The 25877-nt window shown below is 47.4% G+C and overlaps 1 protein-coding gene across 1 annotated transcript; it reads right to left on the bottom strand.

Annotated features, from left to right (window-relative positions):
• Positions 1-905: 905 nt before the first annotated feature.
• On the bottom strand, positions 906-20270 carry SPINT1 (serine peptidase inhibitor, Kunitz type 1). Its single transcript, XM_051622056.1, has 11 exons — positions 20114-20270; positions 19450-19922; positions 11286-11437; positions 9641-9779; positions 8351-8521; positions 7630-7656; positions 6585-6710; positions 5617-5667; positions 4673-4843; positions 3956-4012; positions 906-2853 (listed from the first exon to the last, which is right to left on the bottom strand). Exons 2-11 carry the CDS (start codon positions 19877-19879, stop codon positions 2657-2659), a joined length of 1521 nt encoding a protein of 506 aa, XP_051478016.1. The 5' UTR covers positions 19880-19922; positions 20114-20270; the 3' UTR covers positions 906-2656.
• Between the last annotated feature and the right edge of the window lie 5607 nt (positions 20271-25877).

The following is a 25877-nucleotide window of genomic DNA, read 5'->3' as shown; positions in this document are numbered from 1 at the left end:
GCCTTTTGGGGCAGAAGAAGGAAGTGCTTTGCAAGCTGCAAAGCAAATGGGAGGGCTCTGACCTGCAGACTCCACCAGGGTCGTGTCTAGCACCAGGAGATACCAAGATATGCTTTCGGTAAAAGATCCTGTAATGCTCATAGCTGCCTCTCTTTGGAGGGTGTCCAGAGAAGCAGCCTTGGTTTCAAGCAGCATTCTCATGCTGGGGGTTACCTGCACCATGCCAGGGCGAGCAGAGCATGGCACAGCCCTGAGGCAGCTCGTAGAGGACAAGTAGCTGGAAACTGCAGGACAGGAAAGCTGGTGTAGGTGAGGAGGGGGGGGAAAGAGAGGTGGCAGTGATAGAGCAAACCTCACACTCCAGAGAGAGCGCGGGGGGGAATGCCTTCCCCAAGCAGAGCAATGTTTGGAGGTCCCGTGCTGCGAGGTCAGTGACATGGGGCAGGTTCACCTGGTTCCCATACAAATCCATTGCCAATCAGCCAAATTTACATTTAGCTAATTGCACATTGCAGGGCCTGAGCCATCACCAGCCTGGAGACACAGCTAGAGCAACTCCTGCTAGAAGAAAGGTGTCTGCTTTGGTTTCGGACCCAAACCCCAAACCAGTCTGACCAGCTGGAACCCAGTTTCAGGTTACACCCTGCCTTGCTCTCTGGGTGACTTAGTAGGCAATGATCTCACTCCTAGCACACCTCAGCCATCTCTCCAGGTATCCCCACAGTCTGCATCCCCCACTCCCAGCCCTCCCCAAACCATGGGACTGCTGCTCCTGCAGCACCTGAGAGCTCTCCCCTGAGCTTCCGCAGTCTGGGCAGATGAAAGGATGGGAGATGGCAGACGTGGGAATGGCACCTGCCCCCTCCAGCGGGTCATTGCTTCTCAGACACCACTCCCAAGGCAGATAAGACAAACAATTCCTTTTTATTGCAACGTTTATCATCAGAGTGAGTGCACACAAAAAAATAATAATCAAGATGGTAGGTTTATTGCATAGGCCATGATAGGCTGTGGGAAAAACAAATAGATGGAGGACATGATACGAGACAGATCATGAAAAGCCGTGGAGGAATCTGACCAGCACCAGGGACACGAAAGCTTATGCCCGTGATGGGGAGAAACGTGCAGTCAGATTGCCAGCAGGCTCTGGGCACTGGTTTCTTCTCTTCCAGCTCAGGCATCAGCCCAACAGGCAGCTCTCCTGGCGCTGCACTTGAGAAGACCTCAGCCGTGCCCTGAGCCAGGCATGGCTTCACCAGGGCCTCCAGAGCCACTTTGCCCTTGGCCCTGAAAGATTTCAAGCATTTAAACCAAAACCTGTATGTAGATTTATGCTTCTTAAACATACATATACACATGCACACACGCGCACACACACCAATTTCCTCTCTCTTCACAGCAGCTTTCCAAGAGCAGCAGGCACTGGGAGTTGCAGGATTGATGCCAACCCCTCAGCTGACAAGGCACACCAGGCACCTCAGAAATAGCAGCTGCTGCCCCCAACAGAAGTCCTCAGCTCCCAGTTATTAGCTTGGATGGCAGAGATGCAGCAGTAGGCAACTGGGGAGCACCCCACTGCAACTGGGGGAAACACACGGGACCTCGCTGAAGTGGGGAAGTCAGGCACAGCCATGGGACTCTGGAACTCCAGGGGCTGGGCTCATCTTGCACTGGGAGAAGGGGCCAGCAGGAGCAAGGAAGCCCGGGGGCACCAGCTGGTGGTACCTGGTCGGCTCCTGTGCTTCGGAAGGACCCAGGTCAGGCTGCCTGCTCAGTGGAGAGTGCAGCAAAATCAAAGCTGCAGCAAAGGTCCAACTGAGAGAGAGCTGGGTCCTTCCACCCTGCCCTCACCATTTCCTTTCCTTTCACATGAGAACAAATAGATATTTTGTCAAGGTGTTTGGAGTCAGACTGAACACTGGAAAAGCAACCAGGGCAAGTCACAGTGAGAAGATGGTGGACACATGCTGTATGTAGGAGGCTGTAACATGGCAGCCAGTAGAAAAAAAATCTAGGTGTGCTTTTCTGTTAAAAACCAAAACCTAGTGATTAACGCAGGTATTTCTGTTTCCTTCCATCTTGAAAACAGGAACCATTGGGGAGGGTCATGGAGCCCATGAACAGGTTTGGATGGTTACATGAGTCACACAGCCCTCAACAGGCTCACCATGACCAGGACTGCTAGGAGGCAGGGACACCTTGCAGAGGACTGGGGGGAAGGGAGGAAAACACAAGGTTGGGTGGAAGAAAGTGGCACTGAAGTAAAAAAATTGCTGGCACTGGAGAGCTTGCACCATTCACCAATGTAAATGCTTCACAGATCCCGTCCCAGGGTCCTTCACTAAGTTGAGTGGAATTGTGCTCTGGGTTTAAGCAGGAATAAAGATGTATTTCAGAGTTTCACTGGACTGTGTGAGGTTAGGAAAGCACAGACATCAGAGAGCATCAGAATGCCCCCAGATCCTCACTTTCCAGCACAACCATTTAGCCAAGACAATCACAAACACTAGTACTGCCAAATCATGGCTAGATCTTGGCCTGATGCTACAAATGTCTTTGAAGAGAGTCCTTCAGGCACAAGCCTGTGTCTACAAACAGAACTCCAGAAGTATGGGGGAATGCCCTAGTGCTGGGCTGGAGAGAGGGAGGCTATAGGTCAGACTGGTTTGGTGGCACTGCTGTAAAACAGATGCTCAGTGTCCTCTGTGGTGGAGACAGTTGAATTGGTAGCAGTGGGCGGCTGACGGCGGCGGCTGTTCTTCACCCGGTTCTTCAGAAAGAAGTAGCCAATGATCACCAGGACCACCATGATGCAGATCACAAGGAGCACAGCAATCACTACCTCAAAGGGACCTGCAGGGAACATAAGAACATGTTGGAAGGGCTGCTCCATGAGCTCTGACACAGGAAGGCACAAGCACAAAAGCTGCTGCAAGAGCTGCACTGGCAAAGAGAAGAGGTGGGCAATAGCTGGCCTGACAGCAGGGTGGTCACTGCACATCTGAGCGAAGGCAACTGCATGGCATAATGGTATAGCCAGCCTGTCTCTGCTATACTATGGTTCCCATCATTTCTCAGATGCACCACGCCCTCTAAAGGCCATTTGGGGACTTCGGCAAGCTCGGCCATTTGACAGCCCTGTTAACATGAAGTCCTTCTGCAACGCTGGCCTTGCTTCCTGTGTCAACAGGGAGGCCACCAACGGTGCAGAAAGCACCTCCTGGTTGGGATAATGCTGTCAGAGTGAGCTATGGTGGGCAGACTGAATTTGTGGGGAAATAGTTCATAGCAGTGCTGTCTGTGAGCACTTGGTGTTCTACAGCCAGCCAAACTCCTGCATCATCAGCAGCTACAGTCAAACCATGAAGCATTTGAGAGCTGGTGTGCATTTGAAGATTTACTCAATCTCTAGGGTTGAAGAACAGAAGTGTATAATTTCAGGATATCTTTCCTGAAGAAAGAAACCTTACAGGTCTGTGGTGAAAGGACACCAACCTTCATGTGATAAGTCTTTTAAGAACTTGTAATTCAATAGCTTTGGTGTTCCTTACAGTTGTAGAGAACATCTATAGGGTCATCAGATTTCTCCACAGTCTACCAACCAGCATTATTCACATACCCACTTAGGTCTTCTTTCTTGAAGAATTTAGTGGTCCTTATGTGAACTTGGCCCTTAGGAAGAATGTTACTCGCCATTTTTTTATGCTGAACAGTGGAGCATTCATTCAAGTTGATGAAAGGAAAATGAGGAGCCTCTGCTGTGAGCCACTGAGTCACAGACAAAGGAGAAATTGGACCACACGGCACAAAAGCATCTCTTGCCACTTCTAGCATCCCACAAATCCCACACTGCTCCCTCAGCTTCAAAAGCAGGGTGGCAGAAAAAGCCTATTATTTTTTTCAGGACAGCATAAATGCAGCAAGCAAAATCTGTAGGAAAAAAACTGTTACTCACTTAACATAGCAGTTTGGGACTCAAATGATTCCCATCTCCGGCCGATGGCATCTGCTTCTAAATTGGGAGCAGAGAGAGGGAAAAAGTGTTACAAAGAAGGTAGGGAACAAGGGATAAGATACGTCTGTGAGAAGCGTATTTCCAGTGCTCTGAAGTGACTGAATGCATACAGCATCCCTCTTGACTGAGCTCTCAGGACACTTCTGAAAAGCAGCAACAGCTCGCCTCGTAACAGATACAGTTTGGCAGAATTCCTTCTGTTTCCACTGTTGGCCTTTACAGCAACACATAAACCTTTCCCTCTTGTTTATTTAAAATCTCTGCCTAGTATATTGAGGATTTTCTTAATTTCTCCCCTCCCATTAGGGAGAACTGGAACCAAACTAGGAAGTTAGATTCTCTTTAAAGAGGCCATACCATATCTCTAGTTAGTTTTGCCATCCTCCTCTGACCCTTTTTCAGCATCAGCACCCAAAACATTTTCCACCTCTGAGAAATGACAGGCTGCATTGCAGAAAGATGCTGTAGACACACACTGTTCCCTGTGAGCCATCAGTCATGTTGAAGAACACTGTGAGGTATGGCCAGAATTTGAGAGCAGAGCTCCTTTGACTGAAAGCTCCCAAGTCACTGCCTCTTTGGGACCAGAGAATTTAGTCTGGAGTGATTTTCATAGTTTGATCAGTAAAAACTCCAGCCCCCACTATGTCTGCTTACTTGTGACGCCTGAACACGATTTCACGCACTCTTCCTCTTCTTCAAAGTTGTTGTTGTTGCCACCGCAGCCCCCATAGGTGAAGGGGTCACATTTCTCAGAAAATGGGTTATAGTACCAGCGGGGGATGCTCTCGGTGCACTGTCCAGTATCAGGCAAGTCCACACAGTGACCTGGGAAAGCAAGGGAGAGGTGCTCTAGCCCAAGAACTGTGATCCCTGAGCGGCAACATTTTCTGCTTACAATGGAAACACAAGCACCATGGCAGAGGGAATCCATGGCCAAAGCAGTGGCTCTCAGGTCTCCATTGCCTAGTTGCCAGCTGCTCAAATTGGCATTGCCACGGTGAGCCCATAAACCCAACAAGCCAGGAGGAAAGAGATACATTGGATCATACAGTCATGCTAGACCTTGGATTCAGCCCCCTGCAGAAACTACCTATCCTCCTCAGGAGGCAGAAGGGAACATGAAGAGCCTGGACACACAGAAACCACAGCTTGGCTCAGGTCTCCTCAAGCAAGCTGCATTTAAGCTGACTTGGGATATATTCTTTTAGCCCAGTGCCAGTGCCACAGTCTACTCTAGTACAAACAAGGCAAAGGTATGGGGTTGAACACAGGCATGCGTATGATTACTCCTGTTATGTTGTTGTGACCCCCATGCTGCTTTGGTTTGCACTGTTTCCAAAAAAAGTGCTGCAGGGCTTTGTACAGGCCAGGTACTGTGCCCAATACGCAGGAGACCTGCTTGGGTGGAAGAAGTTTAGGAAGGAGAGTGAAAGCCTGCTGTAAATATCTGTCCTCAAGGTCAGAGAACAGGCTCTAGCTCATTTTTAGTACAGGGACTACACAGATGCTGCATCTGGTTTTGCAGTTCTACAGAGAAGCAGTTCTACCATGAAACAGCAGACTGAAGAACAAAAGCAGGTGCTCTGGGTGGTACATACTCCGCTTACTTGTGATGTTGATTTTCTGCAGTCTATTGAACTCACGAGCATCTGCAAGAGAAACATTTCTTGTTAAAACTTCTTTCACCATTGGAATACAAACAAAATGCCTCTGTCCATGCAGATGTGGGCAGAGAGGGCTTTCCTGCATATTCCTTTGCTATCACAAGCCAGGGAAGAGGAGATATAATTTGAGGTTCTTAAGTATCTCAAAGCTATGAGAAGAACATGGAAAGAATAAAATGTGGCAACAAGAAGCTATTCCAAATTTCCATTCCACAAACACAGAGACAAAACTAAGGAAAACAAAGGCTGCTTGCTTTTTTTTTTTTTTTCTTTCATCAAGAAGAATGGGGAAACCACTATCACTTCAGGTTTTAAGAAGTGTAGAAATGTGAAAGAGCACTAGTGTAGGATGTAAGAGAGGGCAAAAGAGATGCATCGTATGCTTGCAACCTAAAAAGGCAGCAAAACACCCACATATAGGAAAGAGATTATGGGAATTCTGTCAGAAGAAGGAGGGAGGGAGGGTGAGCTGAGGGATTACAGACTTGTGCAGCTCAACACTGTGCATTTACTTTGGTATAACATGAGGATTTTCAGAGGACTATGACACTGGACAGCCTGAGAGAAATCCTGGTTTTATTTCCCATCTCCCAAGTCAGGGAGCAGGTAAGGTCATTCAGTGAGAAAGATACTGGAAGGGGAGGGCAGGACAGGCTCTGAAGTCTTACAGAGAAGAGAACTGAAGAGTATTTAAGTGGCAGGAAGCATCCCAGAAGGAAGACCAGCTCTTGCAGTCAGCAGAGATATGGAAGATGGCAGAACCTGCAAATATACTGTGGGAAATGGTAATGCAGGGTCAGGCATAAGAACAGAAGAAAGCACTGAGTCAGCACCTGTAACTTCCATTGCACTCATCACTGGGCAGATACTAAGTTGTCTAAGCCAGAATGTGAAGTACTTACATTGTTCACAATACATCTCGTCTGATCCATCAGCACAGTCGAGGGTCTCATCACACTCCAGGTAGGCATCAATGCAGCAGCCATCCTTGCATCTGAAGAAGGGGGACTGGCAGTTCCCATTGCACACTGCATCAGAAATAGTTCAGATAGCTCATTACAATTCATTCTTTCCCTCAGCTACACAGGGACTTAAAAGCTGCTGACAGGGCTGGCAAACAAGAAACAAGGCAGATTGGTTAGGGTCTCTCTTCAGTGCCACCCTGCAGTAAAAAGATTAATAAATTCTTGTTTGTAAATGGAACATTGCTCTGGGCACAGCCATGCTTCCTCTTAAAACAGAATACATAGAAGGTGGAAGCAAGAATTAGCTACTCTGGAAGAATATGGAGACACTGCCCAAGCATGGGGGATTAAATTAGGAAAGCCAAACATAAACCTTCACACTGGGCTGTGAGACCCAATGGAGAAGAGCAGTTATTGCCCTCTGCTCCAGAGGTGGTCCCCAAGTGCTCAGTACTGTGCACAGTTCTGAGCTCCCCAGTGAAAAAGAGGGACTGGCATACAGGAGTGAATCCAGCAGAGGCTCAGCAAGGGGCTGGAGCACAAAACCTAGCATGAGGTCATGAGAAAGACAGAGACATTCTCATTTTGGATGTGCACTGTAATGGGATGAGCAGCAACAGGTACAAGTTGCAACAATGGAAAGTGATTCAACGTAAGGGGAAAAAAATTGTAGCAAGGGTCATCGAACCCTGGTACAGGTTGTCCATGGAAAGTATAAAATCTCCTTCATTGGAGATACCCAAAACTGGACTGGATGCAGTCCTGAGCAGCCCAACGTGACTCAAAGCTGGCCCTGCTTTGAGTACTGGCTTGGACCAGATGACCTCCAGAGGTAACTCCCAACCTGAATTATCCTATGACATGAAAGTGAAAGGCCTAGTAAAGAAATGAGTCTCCAGTGCTAATGAAAAGCCACAGTAATGGACATCAGACACTGAGCCTGAGCTCACAGCAGGATTACGCAGTGGTACAGGAGGCTCACCTGGCGGTTGTCGCCCACCAACAGAACCTGAAGAGAGAAGGAAAAAAATATATTAATAAAATAAAATTAAAAGTATCACCACATCATTTTGTCAGCTCAGGATCAGCTTCATACCTCACCTAAGAAGTGCATGTTTTCTGGAAGGAAGCCCTGTAAGGGTTAGGGAGGGGAAATATGGGTGTCCAGCACCCAGAAACCCTGGAGGTAAGCGTGGAGGAGCACAGGGGAACATCCCACCACTAGCTAGACCATGCCCAAACAGTCTTTTCCAAGGCTTTTGACTCCACCTTAAGCTGTGCTCTGCAGAGGGCCTGGCAGAAGCTCAGCCCATTTATCTGCAGTAGCACTAAGTCATTCTCAGACTTGGCTAAGAGAGTGCCAAGGCAAAAGATTAACTTCATTTTGGGAGTGAAACACTTCTGGCTCCCCCACAGCACAATGCTACCCTCTGAATTTAGGTATCAGATGCAACATGGAGACTTGGTGTGGGTTTCTGCAGCAAGAGACACACCTGGGACACTGACCAGGGGAGCAGTGCCCCAGGAGCTGGATCAGTCAGATATGTTGGCTGTGTAAGACTAGAACTCCCCATTCATAATTAGCCCAGTCCCCTTAGCTTTCTGGGCTCTAACTAGCTGCCAGCCAAGAAGTTGCAGTACCTGCTCACAGGGTCATCCCAATCCAATGAGAAAGAGTGGGCTGATTTTTAAAGCAGACTCACCTCTAACATTCTTGCAGGCAAGTTCACATTCCTCTTCCCATAAGTAGTTATTCTTGTTGGGCTTGCAACCACCAAAGATGAACTCCTCACACTGCTGAAGGCTTGGGTTGTAAAACCAACGTGGAAAAGATCCCCGACACCAACCCACCTTCTTAGGAGTCAAACAATGCTCTATCAAGAAAGTTAACATCAAAGGCTCTGGTTAGCTTGCTTTGCCTTCATGTATACAAAGCAGAAGATCTTCCAAAGGAAAGTCTGTCAACACTGTGGACACTTGGCTGAAAGATCTATAAAGTCTTGAGCGGCATGGAGAAGGTATAGGATTCCCTACTCAGGGAATAAATTATCTTATATGAAAGGTGGGGTCACAAAATCAAATTAGAAGGTGCCACGTCCATAAAACCAAAGGAGCTGCTCCTCCACACAGCACATAGCTAAGCTGTGACACTCCTTGCTTCAGGATGCTGCAGCTGTGCAAAGATTACATGGAGTCAAAAAGGGATTCATCCATGGTTCTTAAACAAGAAGACACCATCTTCAGCTTAGAAAATCTTCCAGCTGCAAAATCCCTGGGGACTAGCCAAGCCTACAGGTACTGACAGCATGTCATGTTCTTGCACTCTTTCCAAAGTATCAGTCTCTAAACACTGTTGGATGCAGTGCATTGGATTTTGGACAGATCATTGGAGTCACCTGACATGGCTGTTTTTATATCTTTATGGTACCTGTGGTATGAGCAGAAATTCCCCGCTTAGCTACTAGTCAACCATTTGTCCAAGAGCTCTTTCCTCCTAAAGCACCTGTAATGCTGAGCATTTTGATCATTAAACAAAGCCATTAAAGTAAAACATATAAATAAAGGCAGGGACACTTTGAATGTCAAGCAGGTGGCTCCACCTATCCTGTGGCTTAAGGGAATTAGGGCCTTCACAGCAAAACCATGGATTCAACAAGATATTTTGGGTTCTCCTGTCTTACACCCTCAGATGCACCCTGGGTTTCAGCCACTCTGACGTCACCCAGCAGAGGGCAATGACATGCAGAAAGGAAGGGGTTATTGCAGGCCACCTCTCTGCAAGGGGATCTGAAAACTCTAAAATAGACAGCAAGGAATGTGGAGACCTCCTACTACTGGTCAGTTGCAGTCTTTTACTGGGAAAAGTTGACATGTAAGTTTGGTCTCTTGATTGTGCTCTTTTCTCCTCTACCCATCTGAGAAAAGAACTGGTAATGCCAGAGCAGCACCCAGGCTTGGGAACTGCAGCTAGACATCTATGGGCTCAGGCTCACCTTCAGTCTGCTCAGAATTCAGCACCATGATGGTGATGTTGGTGAAGTCTTGTTGTTGTGCAGTGTCTGTGACAGTAAGCTGGAAGACGTAAGTCCCCGCCTTTAGGTTGGAGATTTCTACCTGATCTTCTTCGTGCTTCTGAGAATGCAAAAGAAAGGCTTATGCAGAAGGAAGTACCTCTAATGAGGGAGTGAGTGAAGCCATGCAAGGCCCATGTTCCTGCATTAGGAAGAAAGGAGCTCAGCTGGAAACATCCAAGCAGATGTCTGGCATGAAAGATGTCTCAGTGTTACACAAACTCCCCAAATCCATGGGCTGGTACCCTCATGGAATAGCAGAGAGAAGAAAAATACCACAAGCCTAATTAGATATTTCATGTTTTGGGACATTGTGAAGGCACAAAGGAAAAAAAAATATCTCTGGAAAGAACTGAAATACCTGCAGTTTGTATAGTACTTTTAAAAAAAATAAAACCCATTATGAATCATTTACTTAGTACACAGGGAGTAAGCTAGCTGTATTGAAGAAATATATCCTCTTTCATTATGAATATGACAAGTATATTTAGTTTTAGAGATGGAAATGAGTACATATTTCTTTGCCTACTGAGAAGTTTCTAAAAGACAGTGAATAATTTTGTCAGAACAGAAAGCTGTGATACTACTGACACAAACTTCTTCCCTATATTTGCTAACAATATTAGGCCTCCATTTCCGTGCTATCTGCCTTTTTTGTTAGGTTTCAAGATATCACATTTTTGCCATATATCATCTTAATGTAGTTAACAGCACAATACTAGAGGACTAGTTTGGTTGGGTTTTTTTTCCCCTTGAAAGTTGCTTTGTTGGGCTAGGGGCAAGGCAGAAGGAAAGGAGCACTTCCAGATTTCCGCAGCCCCCTCAGCACCCCAGAGCTAGTAATTTCCAGTCTTCAAAATCTGCTGTAGGCCTGATGCACTTTTCATTTGCTAATTCTTCCAGAAGGTGCCACAAGAGCTCCATATGAGCTCCAAGGTCTTCCAAAGCATTTTGCAGAAGTTTATCAGTAATAATTTCCTCTTCTAAAGCCACAATTCACTTCAACATCTTTAAGACAGGCAGTGTTCACACCCAGAGATCTTGGACCCAGTCAGGAGACATGACTTCTCTGAGCTCCAGCTCAGATAAAATAGGAGGAGAGCTCTAAAGAGAGGCAAAGTCCAGGAAAAGCCCCAGGAAAAGAGAAGCAGAGCCTGAGACTGGATTATTCAGAGCCAGAGGAGAGGAAGCACTAAGCTGGAGCAGAGCAAACCTAAGGGCAGGCCCGCACAGAACAACAGGAGTTGGGAGCAGAAGCAGCTCTTGCACCAAAGCTGCTGCCCTCATGGGTGCCCAGTCCAGGCAGAGCAGGCATTGCTCAGGAAGGTTTGAGAGGGTGTCTTGGTGCAGGGAGCCTAAGATCTGATGAGGCCAAGAAATGCCACATCCCAGTAGCATGTGAGAGGGTGGGGGCAACCATGAGGAGTGCTCCATAGCTTTTGGGAACAGGCTAGTGAGTGGACTGGCTCAAGAAGGGAAGGACAAGGGCACCTCTAAGTCAGTGGCTGTGAGAGCCCAACTTAGGGCAGACCACAGGTAAAGCTGCTTCTGTCCTGCAGCTCCCTACCTTCATCTTCACAGAGGGGTCTCCAAGGACCTGTTTCCATTCATAGCTGACTATGCCTTGGTCATCTGTGCTCTCTGTGCCTCTCAGCATCACTGGCTCCCCTGGCTGTACCCTCATGTCCATGCCAGTGCGGGCTATTGGAGGATGGTCATCTGCAGAAGAAATGCAAAACAAGGCTTGGTTAAGAGACTGAAGGGTCCAGTCCTTGTCTCCATTGCAGGAAGACAGGGAGAGGGATTCTTCTAGGCTAAACCACTAAACCACTGAAGGGGAAACACACCTTTGTGCCACCTGCAGCCTGAGCAAACAACAGGCAATCAATACCGTTACTACTGACCTCAGTAAATTAGTAACTCCACAACCCACTCTGGCCATGCCTTTGAGCCAGTTGGCTCTCTGGCCACTTCTGCCCCAGGAACCACCGTAAGAGGGTGTCCCTGTGGCTACAGCCACTGTGCTTCTGACCATCCTTTCAAAACAGCACAGAGCAGCCTCCACCCTCCACTTTGGAAGATGACCTGATGTGGGTGTCGAAGAATGTGGAACTGACTCTCATCACTCCTATCACCATCTCTACGCACTACGTTAGTGTACTTAACCAGAGCTACACAATGTGGGATTTGGATGGAAAATATCCCTCCTCCACCTCATCTTCCACCCCACTCTCTGACACACATGCCTTAAAAAAAAAGCACAAAAATGCCATTCATGAGATCATTATTTTTGTGCCATTCCATGGATTAACTTACTAGCAGCCTCCACAATCCATTAAACACTTTTCAAAGCTGTAAGAGATGAAAACTGATCCCTGCCTGTGCCAGCAAGAGCAGCCTAAACAATGACACCATTGAGCCTGACTCATAACTCCTTTCATCCTGAACATCTCTGGTCGCAGGTTTCCTGCATAGCTCAGCCCATAAAACTCCACCTGGTAGTGCCTGTACCGAGTCAAAGACCAATTTTCAATTTCAACCTGAGTCTTTTGTAAAGGCATCAACTGCCATATATAAGCTAGATATAAATCACTCTACCATTACACTATTGTGTTAACTGTGAGTGAAGAAGAGGATTAGTGCCCAAACCCCTTGGAAAACTCCTCCACCAGCTAATTACTTTCACTGTCATAGACTCACTCCTAATTTCCTGTTTGAGTGTTTCTGGATTCAGGTCCGAGCTGCTGACTCTTGTTAGAGCCTACTGAAGGGACCTTCAATGTAAGGCTTACATACAAACAAACCTGACATTCAAAACAAGCTACTTTTTAGTTCTTTCATCACTAAATTCAGTAGGATAGAGGGCTTTGCAATACATATTTCAGATCAGACTTACCACCAATCCACCCAGAATCTCTTTATTTTCTACTGTCTTCTACCAAATGAAGACCTGCTCATTCTATTCAGGTCTCACAAATGCTGCTGCCACCAGAAAGTCAAAAGTGAAATAAGCCTTCCCTTTTCTTCATGTTCAAGGATTGTGCTTGGCCTGTTCAGCTGCAAAATCAGGGAGGGTACATGCATACCCGTCCCCTGAAGTTCCCCTGCATCCTGCTCCCCAGCTGCAGCCCTGCAGCTTATCTGCCTCATCAACGGGCTGATGTGGCTGCAACAAAACAAGATCAAGCTCATATTGCCGAGCTTGATCCAACCACCAAAATAGACAGAGGACACCCAGCTGGACTGAAAGAGGCCAGGAAGATGACACCTGCATCAGAAGAAAAGATACACACCCTGGTGTCCTCTCACTTTTGGGTGAGACATATCTACCTGCTGCATGCCAGAGTGATGGGTTCTGTCTCAGACACAAAGACTGCTGAAAGACACCAAAGAGAGCCAAGTGATGTTGGTAAAAAAAAAAATAATAAAAAAAGAAGTTTTGCTTTAGTTTCAGGTCATCTTTCCAAGGCTCACGGGAGCATTCACAGGCCAAAACAACAACTGGGCCTGGCAACACCTTTCAAACCAAATGGGAAAAAACACCTCCAAAGCCACCTTGTATACAGTACTACAAGCTCTGGAAAGGTGGCATGTTCCTGCCATTCCTGCCAGGCCAACACCATGAGCCTGGCAGGCAGAAGTGAAGCCTGCTCCCTGCTACCCTCCTGCCTGGGTGAGCCCAGCAGATGGGTGGGATTGCATATGGGAAATACCAAGTTCTTCAGCACCGCAGAGTCAAATCGTTAACTCACAACAACTCCAGATCATACTTTTCCTTGACATTTTTAAGCATGTATACTTATCAATAAATAAATAAATTGCAGGCCAAGTATTTCTCCATAGGTCAATTTAGTTACTTTGGGTTGTGGATTGCACAGTGAAGTAAAAGTTTGGTTCTGATCAATGAGACATCTATCTCACCAGATGCCGTCTCTGATAAGCTGAATTCCCCAACCCTTCTCACCTCCAAGATACCTGAAAGCTCAGTGACTTTCTACTCCACTGACACCATGAAGCCTTCGCTGATAACATGGCTCTTCTCCACCTGAGCTCCATAACCAAGTGCTGACTGAGCTGAAGTGAGTATCAACAGACTATTCTTACTCCATTTGGTTTGCTTGGTCTGAATGTTGATTTGAAAAATGAAAGTTACTTTTGCTATAATGCTCTTTTGACCGTGGAAAGCTTCTGCTATAAAACTCTGTAATTAACAGGGAGATTAAAGCTTTATGATGCTGTTTGGTGTTGTGCTCTTTACTGTGCTCCTGGAGCCTCATCATTAAGTGACAACTTCCATTTATAAAATACATTAGAAGGGGAAACATCTTTATGATCCAGGAGAAAAGCTTGATGGAGTAAATCCAAAATGCTTAAAGACAAATTTATATGGCTCACAGTGTGTTCATGCCTCAATCCCTGTTTTTTGTTTGTGGGCTTTTTTTCTTATTTCATCTAGCTTTAAGGCTTATTTATGCAGTCAGTAGTTTGCCCGGCTTCACCTCTTAACAGTGAATAAAATGGAGCCAAATTTGATAGGGGAACAGGAATCTAAAAGCTATTAAATTTCTACAAGGGCTATCACAGTAAGCATATAGGTGGAGGGAGAGATGCCATTAGGGACCTTGCTATCCGAACATGCAGGGCCCAGTGAAATCCCACAGCAGAAAACACTTGCAGAGCTCCCAGCCTGGGGTTTTCTCTTTTGGAGCTCAAATATCAGCTCTCGCCCTCCAGACACAAATTCACAAAAAACCAGATTTCCTCCATTCCAGCGCTCACACAGACACACCCCAAGCACACTAGACTATCAAGCCATGCTTGAGAATACCTCAGAAAGATTTGAGGCTGCCTCTGAAAGAGCTGTAAAGCTTTCCCGTGGTCACCGAGGGGCTCATACAGCCTGCTGTTGTCTACAGCAACAGGAGCGGCTCTCCCGCCAGCCCAGAGCCGCCTGCGCTGGGGACACCGAGGCACTGCCAGGGGAAGGAGCAGAAACGAGGCCACCCAAATTCCAGCGGCCATGAGACATGCAACCTGGGAGATGCCAAGCGTCAGAAGCCAGCTGGGCCTGCCTGCTGCAAAAGCGGGCGAGCAGGGCCGGGTGGCAGCGCAGCTCTCCCCGCAGACGCTACCGCTCTGCTCTAACCTTCCTTCCGCACGGCTCATTCCAAAGTGAGCAGCTCTCAGGGAGGGTTCATTCAAATCTCGCCCATTGAAACTAGAAAACTCTCCACAGTAACAGGCAAAGCGTAAGGAAAGGAAAGGAAGATTCTGTTCCCACAGCATTAATTTGCCTGAGGGCAGAGAGAGGGAGAAGGGCCCAAGGCAATGTAACACACTGCCTTGAGAAAGAGAAACACAGGCTCTTTCTGTAGGGATTTGTCCTGGCTGCACAGCAAATTCAGTCACGACAAAGCCCTATCATTTTTTGACAACTCATGCTAAGCCAAGAGGCTGTCAGCATTAATTTCTACAGTGGTTTTTAAGAGCTGCATACAGCAGGTGAATTTAACCTCTCAGCATGACTGAAATGCTTATATATTTTCAGATTAATGCAATCTGCTGCTGCCCCAGGCTCCTTCCATCCTCAGTGTGTGGGAAACCAGTCTGATTTGCTTTAGCAGGCAGAGGGAAAGAATCTCTGGTGGGTCTTTGTGCCATTTTAGTAAGGAGCAGTTTGTTACTCCATTCTCCTTAGATAGTTCCAGAGCCAGGAGGTGAGGTAGCCACAACATGCCACACTTGAGTAAAATGACAAAGAGTAGTTTCAAAGTGAGTGGAACCTGCTCATCACCTGCTCTGAAGAGGGAGCTGGACCAGCTGGTCTCTGAGGTTTCTTCAGCATACATGAGTTTCTCAATCTATGATGTGAGAACTGAACGTGCAATTCCCCCTCTCCTGGCCTGTGCTTGGTGCTGGCAGGTGAGGAGCTGGATCAGGGGTGAGCAGCATCAGCCAAGGGGACACCAGTGACTGGACCTGGGTCAGCCCCAGATGGGAACCCAGCACAGGTCATTCTGGTTGCAGTGTGCCTGCAGAATTGAAACCAGCATGGGACCAAATGTTTGAAGATGGATGAACTTCAAGCTTGGGGAGCAATCCTTTTTGAATGCATTACCAAAGTTCTAACATGCAAATCTCCCTGCATGGTGAGGCAGAAGCAGACAGAGCTGGAACCCTCTGGATTCCCCAGCACTTCCTGTCTCCCACTCACAAGCCCTGAATTCAGTATGAGGAGAGCGTCACTGAGAATTTCACAACCACCACAAAAGGTTCAGTTCAAGAAACGGACAAAGGTTCAAGGAGGTTATTTTCCAGTTTCACACCCAGAACTGGTTTGCCTAGACCAGAATAAGCTCAGGGTAGTTACTTAAACACTGGGCTCCATTATTACCAACAAAGTGCATGGTGAGCCTGCCCCTCCCGCATGAGCCAGGCAGAAAACTCGCACCAAAGTTCAGGCTCGGGAACCATTTAAGAGGATAGTGCCTTTTAACAACATCAGAGACTGTGGGCTGTACGTTAGCTGGAACGGGTACAAGACAGAGCCACACCATCAACACCAGCTTATACACGACTCAGAAGCTCTTGTCCTCCAAAATACTGAAAATATACTCAGGTGATCTACAGAAGCTTAGATTGCAGCTGAACTGACCATTGCCTGTACCCCCGGGTTTTTCTGAAGTTGTAACACAGTAAGAGTGGCTGCAGTGGGTTAGGTCAAGGGTGCCTCCAACCCTGTGTTCAGGTTCCAAGTCTTGCTGTGGATGTTGGAGCAAGAGCAAGAACATGCAAGCATATGCAATGCTTCCATTCTCCCAGCTTTCAGCTACTTCCATAAGGCTCAGGAAACACTCCAAGATGAATTTTGTCTGTTCAGCAGCCCCCAGCTGTGCTGTCTCTTTCAAGTGTTATCTAGCCTCCTCCTGAACAGATAAAAACCTCTTAATTGAACAGGTCTGCTCCCTGCCGTAGTACTGTGGGTCCTGCCATATATGGCATTTTTGTTTAATGCCACCCACTGGGACAGCTGAATACGTATTTCACTACTCATTAGAGAAAACCACGCTTTTAATCCTTATTACTGCAGAGGACATCTGGAGATTGCCACATGGGCATACCCTAAAGGTTCCTAGGACACTTGACAGTAGCACATAAAGGAAAGGGATGGATGATAAAGCAGCATTTAAGCCTCCTGCAGACCTTTAGAGCCAAGTCTCAGGGGGCTGCTAATAATCCAGGCTCCAGAGCAGCTACTGAGATTCACATTTTAACAGTGATACAGCACAACAGTGGGAAGGCTAGACAATTTTGTCTCCAGTGCAAAACCTGGGCCAAGATATTTTGTCTATAAACATATGGGAGGAAAACCTGACATGCTGAAAACAGCTTCCTTAACACTTGTTTCACCTGGCCTCTTTAGGCATCCTCCAAAGCCCTAGAAGCAAAAATGCTGTAGCCTTTATACTGCCAGGTGGACATGCTCAGTGCCTCGGGGCTCCTTCATTCGACCTCCTGCACCTGCACCTTCACCCCCTTCCCCTCTCCCCCTCAGTAGCAGCCAAGTGCCTGCTGTCCTGCCCCCACTTCTAGCACAGGGGCTTTTGTTTTAGCTTTCTTTTTGTCTGGATTGGAACAAAAATTGTTATCTGTCTTCTTAGGTGTCTCATCAACTGCTGAGGGGATGAGGGCCCAGCTTGTGTGGTCTCAATTCAGCATCTGTTATTTACTATTTCTCCAGTAAAATAACTCCTTTTCAGCTCTGGATTAATAAATACCAAGCATCCTTCATCTCTTTTCCTGCCAGCCCTCTGATGTCAGTCAAGGTGCTTTGGAAAGCTTTCGGTCCCAGTCAAAGGACAAAGCCTAAACATTTCAGGAGAGGAGGGAAATATCTTTTCCATCAAAGCACAGCACAAACATCACAGCCTGATCCAAACACAACACAGCAAGATGTCTGTCGCTACAGACCTGCCCAGCACCCTGCACCCTCCGAGAGTGCAAACATGGGGTGTAGAAGGGACCGAGCCCTTCCTACACCCGCAGCGGTTTCATGGCGCAAGCCCCACCTGAGTGAGGAGGGACATGCCCACCTTGCCAGGCCCCGCATCCGTCACAGCATTTCTGGCATGGTTTGCACTTCTCACTGATAACCCCCTCCTGGGTCATCCTGCACCACCACAGCCATCCCAGCATCTGGGAGAGTATAGGGTGCTGGTCTACAAGGGTGAGGAGACTGAATTGCTGAACAGTACATTGTATTTTAATGTAATCTTGTGAAATCAGGATGTACTGGAGATGATGCATTCCCTTCTTCTCCTACAACAAAGCATGCAGGAGTTCAGACAGCTGCCAGCATGCCAACTCGAATCCTAGAGATGTGGGCTTCAGTTCTTCACTAGCTGCAGCTCCCACTGAAAGGATTTTGAGCCTGGAATGGAGATACAGGACAACTACTCCAACAGTGAGATTTACCAGAAGGCCCTAAAATGTGGTGGGAAGCAAACAGGAGGGTCAGAGGACAGAAGAACCACTTGTGCCAAGTTGCTGCTCAAAACAGTGACACCAAGGACTGCTCTCATGCACTGCTCCAAAATCCCTGCACTGCTACTTTGGACGGACAAAAATGGTCAGTGTGGGTTTGGTGCCATTTATCACCTCCAGAGCCTACAAGGCTAGCACATCCCAGTAGAAGATCAAAGACCTCTTCAGCTCAAGCAATCCAATCCAAGCCCATGCACACACCTGGACTCTCCCCTTGTCATCTTCACAGAGCCTTTCCTTCCCATCACGGGGAGGGGGCATGAGGAGGATCATCCATAGAGATATCCCCTAACAGCCCTGACCAGGCATCACAACATAATAAATTGGTTATGGTTGCCAACGATCCAGTTGGACTAGAGACACCCTGGCCTCATTAGGCTTCCTCCAAAACACGAAAGAAGGAAACAAAAGGAAGAATTGCCTTGTTTTCAGTGTTTCTGAAACACACTGCATTTCTTTGGAGATGGCAGATCACATGGCAGGCAGCCAGCTCAAGATCAGTTTGTTTTCCACCTGGTTTTCTGGATCCAGGTGTAATCTTTCAGAGCAGGGAACCAGGGATTAGGAAATTAAAACCAACCACCAAGGGGGAGTTTTCTAATCAGCTCCCCCCAGATGGCTCCCTCTCCCTCCCCCAGCAGGATGGACCAGCCCCAAAAAGTAGAGCAATACTGAGACACCACCATCCAGGCTGCTGCTCACAAGATTCAGGCGGTGGCCAAATGAAAGGTAGGTGGATTGCGTCCTGCCTCCAGCCCCTGAGTAATTAAGAGATTAATGCAGCACTTTAAAATGCAGTGGTGTGTAGATTTTTAGAGGATTTCACTTTCCAACCTCAAAGGCCTGGGGAGGGAAAAGAAAACCAGTACCTTTTACTCTGCATTGTCATATATTGAAAACATAGCCTGTGCTTGGTAAACACTTGCTCCACCTGCTTCAGGCAGGCTAAAGAACAACTCCCTCTCCATGTACTAATAAGTAAACTGAGGCACAGATCTTAGCTGAGGTGATCAAAGTTAGAGAAAACCTTTGAAGCAGAGGTGCCTATAAAAACCCCATCTTTAACACAGCTTCATCTTGACTGTGTGGCAGCACAGCTGCACAAATGACAGCTGAAACAGTTGGCACCACTGGCCCTTAGTGCTCTTCCAGCCCTGGTTTGTACGGATCCACTACAGGCACCTTACCACTAGATCCATGATCCCGCATTGCCAGGTAGGCATCATACACGTCCTTCCTCAAGAAGTTGAGAAAGCCAATCTTCCTGGCAAACCTGCAGACAAAAGCCTGCTCGTAGAGGCAGTTGAGGAGAAAGCAGCCCTGTATGTGGTCTTCCTCTGCGCCCGGGACCTGCTCCACGAGAGCCAGGTTACAAGAGGGGTCCTTACAGCAGGCTCTCATGCAGTCCCTGCTTCGTTGGACCATGGGGGATGACAAGAAGGTGGCTCCGTTCTGGACAGAGGCATCTGTATCCAGCACCAAATCTGGCATCCCTGCTGTATAGTCTTCCAGGCATGTTTCACCAAAGGGTCTTTCCTCCTGCCCCTCACCAGAGTCCACCGCTAGCACCAAACAGACCCAGAGCACAAACCATGGCCCTGGACTCTCTCTGGCCATCTTGGTGTCCGGATCCTCACCTCCTTGAGACCTTAATCCTTTCCTAAAGGAAGAGAGAAGATAGACGAAGCTAAGAGGCACAGGTTCCGGGTCTAGGTCCATGCCACCCCGGGGCGAGCAGGGACCTGGAGCACGGCCCCAGCAGCGCTCTGGGTGCCCATTCTCCCCCGGGTGGCCAGTGTGCCACCCCCCACCCTGCAACTCATCCCCGGGCATGTGCTCTCAGCCCCTCACCTGGCTGGTCTTCGGTGGCACGGGTGCGGGGAGCGGGGCGGCCCCTCGTCCCCCGTCCCTTCACCCCTCAGGTGTGCCCTCCGCGGCGCCCGGCGGAGACAAAGGCACCGAGAGTGCAGGAAGTGAAAACCAACTCCCTGAGAGAGGGGGAAGAAAAAAAAATCAAGTCACTCCCCTGTGTGCTGAATTGCGTAAGAGGAAGGGGAGGAGAGCAGGGCTGATACCATCTTCCACTCCCCTGGGAAGGGAGCGGAGGGGATCCCAGAGCGGTGCTGGCACAGGTGCCCGGAAATGCTCTGGGGATCAGCATCCCAGCAGCCTGGTGCGGGCTGCATCCCCCAGCCTCAGATGTGCTGAAGAACAGAAAGCCAGGGAGCACACGGTCTGTGTCCTCCCGTGATGGCCTCGGCACTCCGGTGTTTCTGGCTTTGTGACACCGAGCACCTTTAGGCCAGGTCTGGTTAACCTAAGTGAGTCAACCTTGCAGCTGCACCTGCAGTGCCTGCTGTCATCGCTGCTGTGAGAGGTTTTGTGTACACTGCAGATACCTCAAAATCATGAATTCCCTGCTCTTAGGACACAATGTTCCTTTTGAGTGGAAGCACCTTGGTAGCCCGTCCGGAGGCTGCCTGCGTGGTGAAAGCCCTGCCACCCCAGCAGTGAAAGCTTCCAGTCATCACCCCCCACTGATGAGCAGCATTTCACTACACTCCTCAATCTTGTATAGATCAGTCTTGGTCCGTTTATAGTGCCCTTGCCCCACAGGATTATACTCTTTTGGCCACAGGAACACGAAGTCTGTCTCCTTAACTTCCATGTATTTTCTCACTACTTCTACTGGAAGATCCATGCTCAAATTCCTCTGTTCAGCAGGTACACTAGTGTCATCCACCCCTTCTGTCTGTAAACACTCCTAAAGCCCCTGGGTAAACTGTTCTTAGCCCTCTGTCATAGTCCTTAGGAAAGCAGGGAGTGTTTGTAATTTGCTTGGATGTTATTTGTAATGAAATATTGCATCACTTAAAAAAACAGCAGCAAATGCGAGACTGTATTGAGCAGCCTGTCTTCAAAAAGATATGGTGAGCAGCAGCTACATATCAAACAGGAGCTGGCTTTGTGGTTTGAGGGACCGTTCTGGTGTCCAGCATTGCAATTCTAGCCACTGCTTTCTGTACCCCTGATCCAGCCTCGTGTATCCTCATGGGATTTATTGAGAGTCCTTAGAGACGTTTCCCCCTCCTGCCTGTAACAGACAAACATTATGGGTATGTAATGTTGGGGGAATATTATTTTTTTATCTCTCTCGTGACTTTCTACGGCCTGATGCTGACATTTGTGTGTACTGATTTCTGTTTGGAAAAGGGAATTGCATTTAGTTGCCTATGTTGAGATTAAAAAAAAATAGACAAAGCCTAACCGTGAAAATAGATGGTAAGGCAGTAAGAAACATGCATGTCTGTAGAGCAGAGAGGTGTTTGTTTTCCTAATTATCTAGATGAATCTTTGTCAGAAGGAGCATGGATGTCTCCCTTTCCACCCTCATCTCTGTACCTGGTGTTTAGAACCCACCTGCAGACCATGCAAATAGTAAAGGGAGAGCTGACCTCACTCTCCTGCACATTTGCTAAATACATACAGGAGAATAAAAAACAACAAAGAGATTTTCTCCTTTTATTCTGCACTGCCTGAGGCACTCTGCTGGGGGCTCTCTGTTGTATTTAAGCTGGAGGAGACTCTTTCCTGAATAAATATTTAAAGCCTTTGGTCTGGATCCAGGTAAAACACAATGCAGTCCCTGCACACAGGAGAGTGCTGCTCAGGGAGCAGTTGGCCCTTTCTACTTTGCCAACCAGTGACCATGCTTTTATATCTGCATGGGCAAAATTGCCCCTAAACAGTCTGGTATTTTTGTCTAATTGGCAATAATGCAGCCTACCCCAGCAGCAGTGTTGTGTTACAAAATCTCTGTCACGGGTTTCCTGCAAACCTGAAGGACATGACATCTCTTCTACTTGTGCCAGGTAATGTAACTCCTACAAAGGCAGAGCTGGTAGAACTCCTTGAATGGCATCTATAGCCACCTGCCCTTCCCCCCTTCCCCCCCTTTTTTTTTTATGTTTATGAAGGGATGAGCCCCTTCATGAGCTGATCCAGCCTAACCTTTAGAGTAGGGGGATTTAATCGCTTTTGCTCTCAGCAGAGGCCTGTGCTAATGTCCTGCTGCAAGGTTTTCTGCTGCTTACCTTTCACCTTTGATCCTTTAAGCACTTATTTGTGGCAGAGTCTCCATTCCCCCTCTGTTATGGCCTTTTTTCTGCGTTTTGTTTTTCTTTTTTCCAGTTTCAGGTTTTTATTATTAAATATGTGTTACAGAATTCTATGCCACAGTCTAAAGAATGGATCACCATTACCACGTATTTAATCTCTCTCTCAGCTGGAAATATGTTGCTGAATACATCATGGGATCATGCTACCATGATTCATAGGCTCACTGCAGAGCCATCTTATGAACAGAACATGTTTTATGGATGTTGGTCTTGTCCTCTGCCATTTTCAGCTAATCAGCCCCCAGCTAAAATTTTTGGTAACAATTTCCTAAGTATGTGTTCTTACTTTTTATGTCCTCTGTATTTTTAAATTTCACACACACACACCCCTTTTTTTTTTCCTCTGGATAATAAATGGGTCACGTTTTTGGGCTTCCACTGCAGGAGGGATGCATCCCACCTCTGCTCCACTAGCACAGTTTCTAAATATTCCCAGTTTCTTCTGGAGAGGTTCAGTAACTAAAATTTTAATTGAGACTAGCCCCAAGATCAAGGACTTCTACTAGAAACCTCTCTCAGTTGCAGCAGCTTTTCTTCCAAATCAGTAACTTCCTTTTTGCCCTCCTCACCTAGACAACCCATGGCAGCCTTCCTCTTCTGCTGAATTAATTATTCCCTTCGACCTCAGCTGAGCTGTGCATTGTTCTTATTAGCGTGAAGTGAAAGTAAGGTGTGTGTGGTTTTATGACTTGGGAGTGTTTTTAAGGGGTCCTGAAGCTGTGAGTCATCGTTAAAGTCTGTCTGTCTTTGAGAAGTGTCTGCTCTCTGTCTGGCAGTAACTATTCAGGAAGATGATTCAGGGGGGAAATCACACTGCGGTTTAATATTTGACTAAGATTATGAGAGCTGTTAGACACGCATGGCTTGTAACAAACTCTGTGCAGGACCCTGTGTCACCTGCCTTCTTGTGATTGCTGTGGAGACCTCAGCACCTATCGGGAGGTGGATGCCCACCTTCCAGAAGGAAGTTACTCCAACATGCAGAAAAATAAGTCCCCCTTTGCCATGCTGTGCAGCTCAGTTTCGTGGCATCACCATCTGCAATGACTGCCTGACAGCAGCTTGTCCCACCAGCTGCTGCAGACAAATCCATTCTGCTGCACTTTACCTAGAAACTGTTCCATGTGTCATTAACACTTGGGAGACAGGTTTGCTTGCTTGCTTGTTTTGTTGTATTTGCCCCAGGTTAAACCTCCTGGTGTGGTTTAGGGGTGAGACCAGGATGCAAGTGACAGCACAAAGATGTGGCAAAGGTAGGAGATCGGGAGGGACCTCATCAGGCTGTGACTAATCACTGGTCCTGTGGAATGAAGCAAGGGAAAGGATGGCGGGCTGCTGAGTCCTCCTGAGAGCCATTCCCATTGCAACAAGGCTAGCTCTGGGGAAGGAGTTACAATAGGGGAGTATTGTTTCTTTAGGGAAGTGCTTGTCTGCAGTCCTGCATGGCACCGGCTTTTATTTTAATGTTGCTGGTTTAAGGGCAGGAACACTGGGAAAGGCAGAAGGGAAAATAGTGTTGAGACTAATTAACACTGAAAAAGTATCTGCATTTTTGTCTTGTCTGTCGTAGGCTTTTACATGGAGACACGTTTGGAAATGTGAAGCAAAGAACCTTCAATGTACAGGCACTAGAATGAACTTAAGGTTTCCCAGTGAAGTCCCCATAGGCAACCCGAGCTGTTCTTTACAGCACCTATGAGTGGATCAACCATAAGGTTGCCCGCAACCTCTCCTTCTTCATCACTTCCTACAGTGACTGCATCCCCAGGAACCTTCTGACTCTCAACACATTCAGGCCAGCTGTCAGTGCCTCCCATTGAAAGGCTCCTCTCCCTAGTGTTTATAGATGGTGATTTCCCTGCAGGTGTGAGCAGTACAGCCCCTGCAAGTGTAATTGCACCCTTTCAAAGGGATCAGGTCACAAAAAACTTGTTGGTGCAAGAACTATACAGACAGCCTCTGCAAGCCTGAAATGTTGAAAGCAACCTGGAAAACAAGGAAGATCCTGTTCATCTATTCAGACAGTGCTTCTCTTGTCTCCAACTCTACCATTTAAGGACTTGCTAAAACCTCTCTGCCACATGAAAACACTGACAGTGTTTTCAGTGTCACAGGCCTTTCTCTGTAGGGAAACAGGAAAACAATATAAGAGGGAACAAAACAACAGAAACAGGTTTCCAGAGATCCCCAAATAATCCAAGTGGCATCTAACTAATGTTGTCAGCTTCACCTAAGTATTCAAGGGGGAGGGGGAGGCTGCCTTCTCAGTGGAGATTCTTATTCACCCCACTACTTGCAGGTTGGTTTGAGAATGGACAGAGATAAGCAGAATCAATTGCTTAAATAAGGAGAGAGTCAAGGATTTGCTACTCCTCTGGTGTGCCAAAGCAGTAAGCACAACTATTTCTCATTTAACCTTCTTGGCTGCTGCTGAGCCATTAGCCTTTACACTTCATTTGACTGCCAGTACCAGGCAGGAGGAAGAGCAAGCAGGCAGGCTAGCTTATCTGATCTATTGCATTTATTGCTGAGACCTGTTTTCTGAGGTAGTGCCAAATAATGCAGTATTGGGTTGATCAGTCAAACACTAAGTCAGGAAATGTTTTCCTCTCTCAGCATTCTTCACTGCCCTTTCATTGCCTTATGAAAGGTGAGACTATTTGGGGAGAGGAGTAAGACTGATTACTGATCACCTGACTGAAGAATCCACAGGCTCCTCTCTGTGTGCTGGTGGGAAAACAGCAGTACTGCTCAGGTGAGAGGTGAGGACTGTGTGAGCTGGAAACCCCTGGGTGCTTCCTTAAGTCTCCAGGAGTTGAAGGCAAGAGACGATGTGCTCTCCCCCTTCTTGCTAGAGCTCTGGGGCAATGGTGCAGCCTTTTTGGTTTCCACATTCCTGTGGAGACACTGGATGATATGGGAAGTGGATGTTAAGAAGGTGGGTGTACTGGGGTTGTTCACTTGGGGCTCTGGGTTTTTAAATTTCCAGCCTTGGGTACATTTTCTGATGCACACAACTTTTTCCTGTGACTTCCTGCTCACAGGAGAGTGCAGAACCTCTTTACCTTGTGGTGTCAACATCATACTGATATAGTCACCTCTGCTGTCTTCCCTGGTTTAATTTGTATTAACTATCATGTTTGCAACCACAGGGAATGTGATTATTTTCTAAAACAGGTGGAGAGTGGCTTCCGACTGTCTTGAAGGGAAACATTCCTTGCAAGGCTGGGACCCAAGGGAAAGGGACTGACCTGCTTCCCTGGAAAGATGAGCTGAGGCCTTGCTGAATTATTGAGCACGCACCAGAGTCGTCAGCTTAAAGAGAAAGAGAAGCACCAGCTTAGGTCACAGGTGTGAGATGGACACTATGAGCTTCAAGAACAGAGGAGTGTAACAAGGTCTGCCTTGTGCACTTGGTTGCTTTGCTGCCTGGATCA

The sequence above is a fragment of the Apus apus genome, chromosome 5, assembly GCF_020740795.1.
Source record: "Apus apus isolate bApuApu2 chromosome 5, bApuApu2.pri.cur, whole genome shotgun sequence".
NCBI lineage: Eukaryota > Metazoa > Chordata > Aves > Apodiformes > Apodidae > Apus > Apus apus.
This window is presented reverse-complemented; position numbering and strand designations above follow the sequence as displayed.

Bases quoted from the DNA above. Each gene is read 5' to 3' on its own strand.
- SPINT1 (XM_051622056.1), bottom strand. From the start codon at position 19,879: ATGGCCAGAGAGAGTCCAGGGCCATGGTTTGTGCTCTGGGTCTGTTTG. The intron at 8,522-9,640 runs GTGAGCCTGAGC...CTTTCTTGATAG, and splicing joins GAATTCTGAGCAGACTGAAG to AGCATTGTTTGACTCCTAAG. The intron at 2,854-3,955 runs GTGAGTAACAGT...TGTTCCCTGCAG, and splicing joins GTCCCAAACTGCTATGTTAA to GTCCCTTTGAGGTAGTGATT.